The sequence below is a fragment of the Phaeoacremonium minimum genome (assembly GCF_000392275.1).
Source record: "Phaeoacremonium minimum UCRPA7 unplaced genomic scaffold PA7_03_scaffold_448, whole genome shotgun sequence".
Classification (NCBI taxonomy): Eukaryota; Fungi; Ascomycota; class Sordariomycetes; order Togniniales; family Togniniaceae; genus Phaeoacremonium; species Phaeoacremonium minimum.
This window is the reverse complement of record NW_006921350.1, coordinates 289,696-303,069: the sequence shown is the minus strand read 5'-3', so window position 1 is coordinate 303,069 and position 13,374 is coordinate 289,696. Positions and strand designations below refer to the sequence as shown.

General features: G+C 49.3%; 4 protein-coding genes across 4 annotated transcripts; 2 read left to right on the top strand and 2 right to left on the bottom strand.

The window, feature by feature from the left end:
* Positions 1–3,461: 3,461 nt before the first annotated feature.
* UCRPA7_6043 (putative aldehyde dehydrogenase family protein) lies at positions 3,462–4,924 on the top strand (the record flags this gene model as incomplete). Its single annotated transcript, XM_007918585.1, has 3 exons — positions 3,462–3,863; positions 3,923–4,395; positions 4,450–4,924. 3 exons carry the CDS (start codon positions 3,462–3,464, stop codon positions 4,922–4,924), a joined length of 1,350 nt encoding a protein of 449 aa, XP_007916776.1.
* A 656-nt stretch (positions 4,925–5,580) lies between these two features.
* UCRPA7_6042 (putative 3-isopropylmalate dehydrogenase protein) lies at positions 5,581–7,305 on the bottom strand (the record flags this gene model as incomplete). Its single annotated transcript, XM_007918584.1, has 5 exons — positions 5,581–5,781; positions 5,852–5,886; positions 5,949–6,065; positions 6,119–6,679; positions 7,239–7,305. The coding sequence occupies 5 exons, from the start codon at positions 7,303–7,305 to the stop codon at positions 5,581–5,583; spliced, it is 981 nt and encodes a 326-aa protein (XP_007916775.1).
* Positions 7,306–8,152: 847 nt separating this feature from the next.
* On the top strand, positions 8,153–8,988 carry UCRPA7_6041 (putative short-chain dehydrogenase reductase family protein; the record flags this gene model as incomplete). The annotated part of the gene is made up of 4 exons (XM_007918583.1): positions 8,153–8,199; positions 8,272–8,595; positions 8,777–8,814; positions 8,876–8,988. 4 exons carry the CDS (start codon positions 8,153–8,155, stop codon positions 8,986–8,988), a joined length of 522 nt encoding a protein of 173 aa, XP_007916774.1.
* Positions 8,989–11,516: 2,528 nt separating this feature from the next.
* On the bottom strand, positions 11,517–13,200 carry UCRPA7_6040 (putative mfs transporter protein; the record flags this gene model as incomplete). Its single annotated transcript, XM_007918582.1, has 6 exons — positions 11,517–11,700; positions 11,782–11,811; positions 12,328–12,686; positions 12,748–12,870; positions 12,921–13,040; positions 13,102–13,200. 6 exons carry the CDS (start codon positions 13,198–13,200, stop codon positions 11,517–11,519), a joined length of 915 nt encoding a protein of 304 aa, XP_007916773.1.
* Between the last annotated feature and the right edge of the window lie 174 nt (positions 13,201–13,374).

Below are 13,374 nucleotides of genomic sequence, written 5' to 3'. Positions count from 1 at the left end.
TGAATGCCACGTAAACCCGCACTGAGAATAGCAGCAAGAGCATAATGTGGATGCATGTCAGCACCTGGTATCCGTATTTCCATGCGTGTAGCGGAGGCTTTACAAGTAGGTGGCGCAATGAGCCGAATCGAGGCCATACGGTCCTCCAAACCCCATGTCAATAACACTGGGGCCCAGAAACTTTCAACAAAGCGCTTATAGGAGTTAATCGTCGGCGCTAAGAGAGGCATTATGTCGGGTAGTGCATCTAAAATACCAGCCAAGAAATGATATCCGATTTCCGAGAAGTTCTCTAAGTCAGGCCAGTAGGACTGAGTATTACGCTTTTCGGCAGCAAAGAGGTTTTTCCCGGTTTCATCCGTTAGAGAGACATGGATATGACCCGAGTTGCCAGCCTGGTCCTGGAAAGGCTTTGCCATGAAGCACGGCGTGATATTATAGTCGATTGCTGTAGACTTGGCAAGAAGCCTAAAATTTCCTTGAATGAGCATCGCTCTTAATTCTACGAGTCGTGCTTGAAGACCTACTTGAATAAAGAGACTCTGTCAGCCATTTCGGCAGCATCCCGGACACCCAAGGCCTGGAAATGTCAATTAAAAGATGCACCAATCACCGTAAGAAGAGGGCTTATTACCGCTTCAAAGACTCCAGGGCCGCTTTCGGTATGCCAGACTTCAAGATTACACCCAAACTTCACACTTGCATCAAAAATGTTGTTGAAGTATTCCTTCGAGGCGATCGGTTTTATGATACTGTATCCGAACATGCCTTGTGTAATAGGTCGCAACGCGCCTGGGCTGTTTTTAGACAAAAATGCAGCCAAATTAGGCCTGCCGTTGTTGGCAACGCTATATCCATCTTCGGTAGGGGTTTGGAAGTTCACGAATTCGAGCTCAACTTAAGAGTAAGTCATTAGTCATCAAAACGTGCCAAACAATCCTCGAAGTGACATATGATGGTCTTACCGCCTGCCAAAGCTTTGAAGTTATTTGCGGCTAACTTCTTGGTGATCGAGGACATGATGCCTCTGGGGCAAGCCGCCACCGGTTTACCTCCAACATGAAAGTGCAGCAGAAAAAAGGGCATGTTGTTCTCCCACGGTAATCTTCTGAAAGAGCTCAAATCGGCGACGGCTATGATATCAGTGTAGCCAGAGGTTGCTGCTGCCGTAGCGACTTCGGAAGTCAGCAGAGCATCGTGCATATCCCACCCGAAGACGGCAGAGCTGAAGCCAAAGCCCAACGTCACAGTGGACAGGAACTTCTCCTTCGCCATGACTTTGCCACGCAGAATGCCATCGGCGTCGACCCCAGCGACCTTAACCTTGAGATCATCTTTTAGCTCTTCGCTGATGTTTTCTGCGGAAAGGGAAGCCATGGTCAAGTCAGGGCAGTCGATACCAACGAAATTCTGTTTTGGGACTGAAAAAGAAAATTTCAGGATTTTCTTACTTTCGTTTATTCTAAAAGATCACACTGATGATACATCCAACTAAGGAAACTCTTGCATTGCACCAAGAAATGGATACGCAAAATCCGTATTACTCTCCTTCATGTGGATCAACAGCTGCTGCCAGGTAGTACCATAAATTTTAACATGAATCAGAGATAGTTCGCCTCGCCGCTATAGCCCAGCCTAATTGTTCACGACCCATTACGCTGCTGTACACGCGCGATGTGTCTTGTTTGATATTAATGGGAGCGCGGCAACGCTTTGGTCTGCAATCGTCGAGAAGCTTTGACAAATTAGAGTGAAAGTGCATGTTCATTGAGTCCAAGACCCTATTATTCCTTCGCCGCGACGCCGAGGAATCAATAGATATCTAGCCGCGCCACCTGTATCCACTAAGCCGCGCTGCCTCTTATCTTACCGCGCAAGCCGCGCCCTCTTATGTCTTACTAAAGGCGCCGTCTCATCGCAGGAAGATAAACTCTCCATTGTCAATGCGGAGCCAATGTCATTTGTATGTAGTTAGGCTGATTGACTATTGATCGTTCCCTGTCCAGTGAAAAATAATTGCGATGATGACACAAAATGGAATGAGACCGATCTCGCCTATCTCAAGCAACATCAATCCCCTGACTAAGACTTCAACCCTGCACTGGTGAACCTGGTTGATCGTGTCTGAGAGATGTTTCTGCCTAGAATGATTATAGCACGTAGCTCGTCAAGTTCTCTTTGAAGTGCATTCAGCCTACCTATCATCTCCCTCAGGAGTGTTTGAGAGATATGAGTCGACAATTGCACATCGCCGTTCTTGAATGTGATACTCCTGTAGCGCCCGTTTTGGCATCTCGAGGCACCTACGGCGATATCTTTCAACAGCTTTTAGACGAGGGGCTCTCCAGCTTGGGACTCAGTGGACGAGGTGTCCAGTTTCGCATCTCAAAATGGGACGTTGTCATTGCACAATCCTATCCTAACCTGAGTGAAGTCGATGCATTGTTAATTTCAGGGAGCAGTAAGCCATCGTATTTTCCATTCCAGCCGACCTTCAGCTCACTCTGCAAGAACACACTGCTTATGATGACGAGCCGTGGATCCTAAAGCTTGTTCAATATGTGCGAGATGCGTTGAAACTAGCCTCTAAACCGACGACCGGCATCTGCTTTGGACATCAGATTATTGCACGGGCTCTCGGCGGGAAAGTTGGATCAAATGCCCTCGGCTGGGAGATAGCAGTCGACGATATTCAACTGAATCAGACTGGTCAATATCTTTTGGGTGTACCTTCTTTGGTAATGTGCCTTGTGTTAAAATAACCTCAACTATGGGACAAGTTCTTATGAGTATGCAACTACAGCGATTGCATCAAATGCACCGGGACGTTGTCCTCGAACTGCCAGAAGGCTGCTCAAGCTTGGGATGCAGCACTAAATGCTCAATACAGGGTATGTATAAGTCTGGGTCGATTTTAACAATCCAAGGGCACCCAGAATTCGATGAGAAAATCATGACAGAAATCCTGCAAACCAGGCACAAGCAGGGAATTTTTGATGATGATATGTTCAGGCGTGGCATGTCACGAGCAAACGATCGACATGATGGACTCTTAGTTTCAGCCGCGATATGGCGCTTCATTCTCGAGATAGATCCACCAGTGGCTACGAAGAGAAATAACGTGTAGTTACGGATCATAGATCCCATACCTTACTCTATCATTCGCACTAGTCTAGCTCAGTAAGCAGGAGGCATCTTAATCAGTAGACAAGGTGGCGTGACTGTAGGTATTCGCTCATATGTTCAGGCCCTCTGGTGGTATTCTTATTGAACAGTAGCGTAACGCCAGGGCCTTTTACCGTGGTGGATTCGCACCTGGAAATATGCCTCCAACATGTAATCTTAGTGCCGCATACTTAAGACTCATTCTGTATCTCAAAACTTGATCAGCTTTTGGGGGTTCTTTGCGGCAGAGCATTTTCAGTCTCGTATCTTGGTCAGTGCTTATATTCACAAACACAATGCCGGATCTCATCCGCACCGTGTCCCCGTCAACCGGGGAAGTGGTCTTTGAGCGAGAGGGCACCTCACTGGAAGAAGTAGCGAGCATGCTCTCTCGTGCCCAGATTGCCCACCAATCTTTCCGCAAAGTACCACTTGAAACACGCAAGTCATATGTGCTCAGGGCTCTCGACAATCTCGTCGCTTGGAAGGAAGAGCTATCCCAGGAGCTTACGAGACAGATGGGTCGGCCCACCGCAGTGGCAAGCACCGAGATCACTACCATGATAAAGCGCGCAGAATATCTCTTAGAGAACGCGTGTGCCTCACTGGCAGATATTCCTGGTCAAAATGAGCCTGGATTTCGAAGATGGGTCAGTAAAGAGTCGGTTGGTCCAGTCTTGATCATTGCCGCATGGAACGTAAGTTCGCAACGCTCACCATTTACCTGGTGATGGCTAAGCTAAATCAGCAAACATAGTTTCCATGGCTAATCACAATCAACACACTCGTACCGGCAATTCTAGCTGGCAACTCGGTCATCCTGAAGCCGTCGCCACAGACGCCATTGGTTGCGGAACGATTCTTGGCAGCATTCGCGGCCGCAGGTCTTCCCGCCGACGTCCTTCAGGTCCTGCACAGTGGCAGCTATGCGAAGCTTGAGAGTATTGTCCAGTGCCCGGGCATCAAACAGATCTGCTTCACCGGATCGACGGCGATTGGATTAGCCATTCGCCGCGCGACTGCTGATAGAATCGTGCCCTTGAACCTTGAGTTGGGCGGTAACGACCCTGCCTACGTTAGGCCCGATGCGAACTTGGATTGGACAGCTGCAAATATTGTGGATGGTGCTGTATTCAATTCTGGACAGAGTTGTTGCGCAGTTGAGAGGGTCTATGTACATGAGTCGGTTCACGATGCATTTGTGCGCGCGGTGCAGCACCATCTAGACGGGTAGGTGTTTCTTACATGCGACCGCTTACCTTGTTCAATTAATATCATGTCTAGGTACAAAGTCGGCGACCCAACTGATGGCGCAACGAGCATCGGGCCTGTCATCTCGCAGACTGCCTTGAGAAATATCCAAAATCAGATAGAGGACGCACTCGCCAAGGGCGCAATTGATGCAACACCGACAAAGATTGGATCTACCGTACTCCCAGAAACAGGCAATTACCTTATCCCACGAATTCTTACAAACGTTACGCACGACATGGCAGTTATGACGAGCGAAACCTTCGGGCCAGTAATACCGATTATGAAGGTCCGCGATGATGCCGAAGCCGTGTCTCTCATGAATGACAGCGAGTACGGCCTAACTGCGAGCATCTGGACCCAAGATATCGGGCGCGGCGAAGTATTGGAGCGCGAGATAGAAGCGGGCACCGTGTACATCAACCGATGTGACTACCCCAGCCCTGTGAGTATTGACATCTTATCAAAGAGGTCGGCCATTGGCTCAAGAAGAAATGGAAATTACTAACACTGCCGGTTGAAGGATCTTGCTTGGATTGGGTGGAAGAATTCTGGGCTGGGTAGCACGCTGGGACCCCGCGGATTCGATGCATTTGTGACTCTGAAGAGCCACCACATTAGGGAAAGTCAGGGCTTGGAGGAGCTTTGATTATTTATTAAAATAGATTTGTTTATGTTATAAATATAGTAGTATTGGTTGAGAACATTTTACTGTGTACAATTGGTTACTGTGAAGAGAGGCAATGGTATTATGTCTCATTGTGTATCTTATAGTGTATTGGACAGAGTGATCTGAGCCAAATCTGATCAAATAAAAGAATATAGTAAATATTCTAATATTTATCTTTTATATCCTGACAATCGGATTAACTCCCATTTCCATGTTTCTGCATAATTTCTGGTTCTGAGTTTTTTTCCAACCCTCTTTGTCATTTCTCAGACGTCTTCAACCTCACAGCTGATTTTGGTCTGCCCCTTTTCTGCCAACCCCTTTTTTTCGTCAACACTTTTCAGTGTCAACCGATCTCTTCTCAACCACTTTTCTTTCAACCACTGTCTTCCTCTACCACTTCTTTTCTCGAACTCATTTCGCTTCCTAGCCACTATTTTCTTCAAATCTTCCACCCCTCCACCCCATTTCCCCTTTTCGCGTGAGACATCTCATCACGCCTTGAGAATCTTGACCAGCTCAGCAACGATGGCATCTCCTGCTTCTGCGGTGCTCGTGCTGCCGCCCATGTCCTTGGTTCTCAGCCCGGCGTCGATGGCGGCGCGGACCGCGTCCTCGAGGATTTTAGCCTCGTGGGCGAGATTCAGAGAGTACCGGAACATCATCGCCACGGAAAGGATGGTGCCAATGGGATTCTGGGAATGATGTCAGCTCTGTACTTGCAGCGAATAGATAGGATTCGCCCGAAACAGGGTGTTAACGCACGACAATCCCTTTCCCTGAGATATCCGGCGCGCTACCTGTCATCTGCGTTAGCGACTGATGTCTATGTGAGGGATCGGGTGGAGGATAGGAGTCTCACCATGAATCGGTTCATAGATGGAAGATACTGGAGAGCTTGGAATCCCGCAGAGACTCGCGCTCGGGAGGAGGCCTATGCTTCCAGCTATGGCGCTCGCCTCGTCGCTGAGAATATCCCCTGAAAACTCGTTAGCGAAACCGCCGTAGAGGTGGACGAGGGGCCTCGCTCACCTGCCAAGTTGGGCGCTATTACAACGCCATTTAGCTGCGTCGGGTTCTTGACCATGATCATGGCCGCGCTGTCAATAAGCTGATGCTCGACCTTGAGATCGGGGAACTCGTTTTTGAAGACCTCCTCAACCACACTACGCCAGAGTCTGCTTGTTGCCAGCACGTTCGCCTTGTCCAGCGAGATAACCCGCGAGTCTCCCCTAGTCCTGGCCAGGTAGCCGCCCATCCGCGCGATACGCTCGATTTCTGGTTTCGTGTAAACAGTAGTGTCGAAGGCATTAACCCCATCGTACTCTTTTCGCTCTCCGAAATACAGGCCCGAGGTTAACTCCCGGACTAACATTATATCGGTGCCACGGCAGACGGACGCCTTCAGGGGGGAGGACTCGACGAGGGTGTCGGAGGCGAAGAAGCAGGGACGGAGATTTCCATAGGCGCACATCTCACTGCGGAGCTTCAGGAGGCCCTGCTCCGGGCGGACGGCGCCGGTGCCCCATTTGGGGCCGCCGATGGCGCCGAGGAGCACGGCGTCGGCGGCTTTGGCGGCGGCGAGGGCCTCGTCTGTGAGGGGGGTGCCGGTCTGGTCGATGGAGCACTGGGGAGAAACGCCGAGGTTAGCAAGAGGCTTCTCTCGTGGATGTCTTTGGGCCCGTGTGATCCGTAGTTGGGGGACGACTTACCCCTCCGAGCAGGTGGTCCTGGAGATTGAATTTGCCAGCAGTCGGGCTCAGCTCCTCGACCGTTTTGATAACCTGAATCCTGCGTCAGACGTACTCAACTGCAGGTCGCCAATGCCAGACTCGCACCTTGATTGCCTCAGCAATAACCTGTCAAACAACAAAAGTCAGCCTTTCTCCGTCTGGAGTCAAGGGCAGGAAAGCTCAGGGGTAGTCAGTCACCTCTGGGCCGCAGTGGTCGCCCGCAAAAACAACAATGTTGTGTTCCGCCATGATTGCAATACTCGTCCGACGGAGTTCGTCCAAAGAAGGGTCGGTCTTGTGTGACGAAGCACGAGAATGTGTCGAAGACGAGGTGGGAGGTGGGCGGTAGGAGCTCCGACGGAGAAAGTCAGAAGTTTAGGGTTATGACGAAGGAGGCTAGCGTTTCTTCAAAGACGGACCTCGGGACGTGTACGTATCAAACTGGCCAATAAGAAGAGAGATTGGAAAAGGAATTGAAGAAAACATTCGATAAGATTAGGTATATGGCAGAGCGAAGTCGGGGACGGCTTTGTTCGCTTCGGCGTGCTTTCGCTGGCAGCGCAACTCACACCCCGCCCCGCCCTGGCCCTACCAAGTTGGAGGAGAACCCCCCTTCACCCGCCCCCACCTGCCGAGATCGGAGAGGAAGGAAGCTTCGGCCCGCTTCAACTTCAACCCGCTTCAATCCAAGGAAGGAACGAAGGTAATGTACAGAGCAAGAGCACATGAAGGCAATGTGGATGCATATGATCTCATACATATACCTGCTATACTTGACATCAACATCTATAGGGTCTGAATCTAGTGTAAACTTGATCTAAGATTATGAAATCATACGACTAACAGGGCATACAAACGGATCCTCGCAAACGCGCTTGGTTGGTCAGTGGTTAGCCAGTGTAGATTTGTCTCAAAGCCGCCAGCGCGCATCTCCTGGTCACAATATAATGATTACCTTACCCGCGCTGGTGGAGCCATTGCCAGAATGCCAAGAGCCTCTTGTGTATAGTTGTCTACTCCAATATGTTTAGCGGCGGTTGCTGTTGCGCGGTCAGATGACAGTTCGAAGAGCAAAATATCGCGCGCGCCCGATAGACCGCCCATGTCGATTCAAGTTAGGGGAGATATTCCAAGCTCAAACTAGTGGAGTGGCGATGATATCGTTAAGAAATATGTTTTGTAGCCGCATCGCATGATTCTCGAGATGTCTGGACTTTGTGCTTTCTTTCATGTCTTGTTCGAGTTCTCTATACCGAACACGCTTCCAGGCCACATTAGCTAGCATTCGCATCAGACACTTGCAATCTCTTCACTTCAACTTTTAATCACAGCAATGGGACGACTCTCGGGCAAGAATGCCATTATCACTGGCGCAGCAGGGTAACCTACTCACTTCATTACTGTCCCCTTTCCTGCCACACATTGCAGCTAATTTTTCGGTGGTATCTACAGAGGGATCGGGCTCGAGACGGCTATTCTGATGAGCAGAGAAGGGGCATCTGTCCTAATGACAGATGTCACAGTCACAGGCCTTGAAAAGGCCCTGGCTAAGGTGAAGGATGTTGTTCCTGTCCGCGAGGGCAGGCTTGAAGCACTGGCCGTCAACGTTGCCCGGGAGAGCGACGTTGAGGCAGCCGTCTCACACCTTGATGCCTGGGGCGGCGTAGACGTCATGTTCAACAACGCGGGTATCATGCATGCCCAAGATGGGGATGCAGAGGAATGTCCCGAAGAGATCTGGGATCTCACGCAGAATATCAACGTAAAGGGCGTATGGTACGGCTGCAAACACGCTATACGAAGCTTGAGACGGCACAGCAAGAAGAATGGGAGCATTATCAACACTGCCAGCATGGTTGCGCTGGTAGGAGCTGCTACTCCGCAGTTGGCGTACACTGCTAGCAAGGGGGCTGTACTCGCTCTTACTCGGGAGCTTGCTATTGTACATGCTCGCGAGGGTTTTCGATTCAACTCTCTGTGTCCTGCGCCTCTCAAGTACGCCCCAATATCACATACAGAATTACTTCGCTCCCGCAACTGACCATGCCATTATTAGTACACCTCTTCTACAAGACTGGCTGGGAGATGACAGTGCCAAGCGATTTCGCCGAGAAGTCCATTTTCCAACAGGTCGGTTTGGAGAAGCAATCGAACAAGCTCAGGCTGTGATCTTCCTGAGCAGTGACGAGAGTAGCTTTGTAAATGCTGCAGACTTTGTTGTGGACGGTGGATTGACCAAAGCATACGTGACGCCGGAAGGACCTGCAACTGAAGCACCGAAAAATATGGGTGGCCTGTAATTAAGCGATGACCGAGAATACACTTGGTAGGTCCACGACTGGGACCTCATGATGAGAAAGTCCGTTAGAATTTCGTGCGCTTCAGGCAAACGAAATCCATACTTGGTGCTCTTGTATACAATCAGAAAGCGTCCACGGACTGGTATTCTCAAGTGGCTGCTCCCAGACATGCTCTAGTAGTCCTAGTGTTGCTTTCATATTGCCGAGCCCAATGTGTCGATACATAGTTTCAAGACGATCCCGCAAAATTTGGCGATTGTCGGGGCAGGACACACAATTTCCAATGACCGCGATGGGCCAGCAGAGGCTGGTATTCACTCGTGACGTGGCAGGGAGTTGAGTCAACGCCTCCAAAGCATCAGAAACAGCGCCTTGTATGAGAGCGCCAAGAGAGCCATTTCTGCGCTGATGTGGATTCTCCAGGATGGTCCAGAGATATAGCAAGGCTGCTTGCTTGAAGACAATTCCAGCCAAAAAAGAGTGTGAGTGTGCAGGAGCACCGGGGCTGAACGACATGAGCTGTGCTTGGAGAAGCCCGAATTGAACGATATCATCAGCCAAAGAAGGTGGCGAAGGTGCGTCAGCAGCTGCTCGCATTTTCGTCCCCAGCTCAAAGATTTGTGGAATGAGGATTAGAATTTCCAGCCAGCAACCACAAAGCTGACCTGTATACTTCTGTTGCACAAGGCGGCTAGCCAGTTGAATAATGTCTGGATCTAGAAGCGACGATGTGGCGTATTGAGGACTCATTGCAATCATGCTGAGGGAAGACATATGCGTGTAATATTCGATAAGGAAGTCACCAAGACCTTCGATCATGTGAGAGTGTGCTTTGGCTAAGAGCTTCCCGAGAAGTGCCTTTGCTCCGAGGAGATGATCGAAAGTAAGGCCATTGGTGTCCCCTCTCGCAACCTAAGGATGTCCGTTAGTACCGAGAGCCGGTCCGGCGTGGCTTTGGGAAACTTACCTCGGTCAGTGACAAAATCAGACTACCAACCGCTAGAACCAGGAGGTAGTCTTCTTTTCCTGCTATGTACAAGGCGACTTCTTCTCTAAATTGACTTAAAGACTGGTGATAATGTCGATGAGCGGCTTCATTTGCGCTTTGGTCGTCTTGTGAAGCGTGACGATGGGCTGCACTCTGGGCTAGAATGAGTTGCAGGACAAGAGGGCTGGCAAAAGCAAGAGGGACTAGCGTGGCTACGAATGGATTGATATCCGTGGAGCCGTTTCCCATACTATTCGCTGTACGTGAGAGATAAAATCCTAGTAAGTCCAAAGATTCAAGTCGATGATGGGGTAGCTCATGAAAGAAACCAGGTCCTACGGTCAAGGCGCTGGATCCTAAGATTGAGATTGAAGGGCATTGCAATAGAATAGTTTGAGTAGACAGATCTGTTTCGGTAACTGCGGAAGGCACCGGGCAATCGAGATCAGCGTGTCTACCTGCTGGTTCGTGTGCATTGCTCTCATCATCAGGCTCGGTTGCAGGGACGGCGTCGTTTCCGTTGCCCGGAATCCTCCGGTTTTCAATCTCCGAGATGACATCTAACCTTGGTTGAAGGTTGGCGTGTGTCTCGTGTTGCGCAGATTGGCTATCACTTGGAGTAACAAAGGTTTTTGAAACTTTCAACGAGTGAGTATCTAGGCATGCGGAAGTGGTGCTCGAGCGAGTGGCACCCGGGTGTGCTGAATCAGTGACGGTGGGCGAGATATCTACCGGCCAGCGGCAATGTAGACCATTACGTTCGCATCCCCGACAAATGGGCTTTGATTCGTCACACTTTTTCTTGCGGTGGCGACATGTAAAACAACCTGTTCGGCTTCGAAAGAAAGACATCGCATGGATGATTCGAGCTCAAGAACTGAACTTCAAAGCAGGGCATCGTAGGTTGAGCTTTGGACTGCCAGTGGAACGGAGTCGAACTGGCAGCCAAGAAAAAGATCTACCCCAAGTCCACTAGTTCAGACAAGCCAATGGTCCAGACAGATGTGTGGGTCTATTGATAAGGCACTCAATAACCCTTAGTCGCTAGACCAACAGAGACATGGTGTGTTTTCAAGTCTCACACTAGGAGATACAAGGCGTCACACAGCGAACAATCGATAGAATGCAATTACTAACACGCAATACTAGTTTTGGTAAAAATAGCTTAGTACATCAAGCATCATCTAGTACATAGCCTACAAGAGCCTACATTAGCAACTTTTGATCATGTGAGAGGACATGAATTATATCATGAAAATAAGGACTAGTCTAGGTTTAGAACGACGTTGTAATTAAAACCGAGTCTTCAAGTTGCCCTAGGAGAAACCGTAGACCTTTGACTCTGCGCAACCATCGAGCAGGTAGTCATCTAATAATGAATCAGAAGGCAGGTCTGCTTAGGTGTCTGTTCAGTGTGCCAGTCCATCTTCCTTGATTTGCTGGACGTAACGAAGGTAGCGTGGCGCACTTTTCTTACGCATCTCACGGCCAAACTTGATGAACAAATAAAAGACGGCTGTTTGTGCCAAGGCTGTCAAGCCAGCTACGATGAATGCGTTTTGATATCCCATATTGGTTACCCACGGAGTAATTCTAAAGGTCCTGAAGTTAGCAAAGTCAAAGGTTTTATGTGTTGAAGAATGACAAGAGGACTCTTAGTATATGGAGACTTACCCATAGCTGACAGCAAAGCTCATAGTGTTCCTGATAAGTATAACAGTGACTATTGCATCGGAGCCCAGATCCTTATATGAGTCAATGCAATAACTGATTGGGAGTTGGGCCCCGGCCGTGATGCAAGCACCAAGAACTCCCATGGCGAACACTAGCCCGAACCAATGGACCTCATGAGCCGCTGCTACACCCCAAAGAATCAAACCACCAGGCACAAGGGGTAAAAGTGCAGCATATAGCCATAAACGATACTCTGGCTCCATTACTCCATTGCTTCGTCGAACTTTCCAAAGTACAAACTTATCGCCGACAGGGCCAGAGTATAAAGCTCTATAAAATAGTTAGATAAATTGCCCGGCAAAGCCGTCATCAAACACTTAGCAAAAGAGGCGTGGCAGGGTAGCGTCTTACCCAATGAACACTCCTATGACGGATGAGACATAAGTAAGTCCAACCATGCTAGACTGGAAATTGTAGGGAGGAGCTGAAAGAATGAGAGATGCGGTGCCATTCAAGACGTTGAAGTAGCATATCACAGCGCCGTACATAAATCCAGAAAAGGAGATAACAGGAAAGGATAGGTAAATCAGAGGTCGCAGAACCATGCCCTTCCAGTGGGGCTTTCTTGACGCGTCAGTCTTGGACCAAAGTTTGAGCTTTTGTAGGTACGTCTTCCGTGTATAGTCTCCGACAGATCCGGTGCCCATGTCAGACCCGCCGACGTTGGGGATCTGTGACTCTTTATCCAGTATCGTTTCAGTAGTGTCGACACCTGAGGTGGCTTGCTCTGAAGACCCCAGTACATCAGGTGAGTCCACCGAAAGCTCTTCGCGATAAAAGTTTGTCTCTTCCATGAAGAAGAACACAATTATGATTGCAACGCCGATGAAAATTGAACACCAGTGCTTGAGGATGATTAGTCATCTGAGCGTAGAATGAGAAGTCTCGCCTGGGGCTTGCACCTACCAAAACCCACTGCCAGTTCTGACCCTCATTGACGAACCCCATCAAGAGAGGTGCAAGGAAATTACCACCGGCAATCAGAAGAGCGTAAATTCCCATGTATGTACCACGTTCATGTGTGAAATACTGTTATCATGTCAACCTTCACTCAATAGTAAATTTCCGGTTGGTCATACCACATCTGAAATAGAGATCTCACAGAGAGACTCAATCGGTGCGCCGAAGAATCCCTGAATGACCTTGTTTGCAATCCATTGTCCCTTGGTGGTCGCGTAGGGTGCCCATATCATGATACCCTGTGAGTGCATTGTCCTCTTAGTGTATATACCTCTACGAGCATCGTGGTAGAAGACTTACCAGTGTGCCCACCAACGACAATAGATACACCAAGCGCTTTCCGTAGTACTGAGCCAGTGGCTGCCAGAAAAGACAGCCCCATCCGAGAGTTAGGAACATGTAACCCGTCCCTGTGTTCAATGTATCCACAGAGAGGCCTGTAGCTGCGGAGATTGGTACAAGGACGGAGTAAATGGCGGCGGAGGCAATGGCAATCGAGATGATATAACTATTAGGATTGAAAGAAGCGGTTAGTAGTGAGCCCCCACATAGCCTCTATTTCATGTACATACG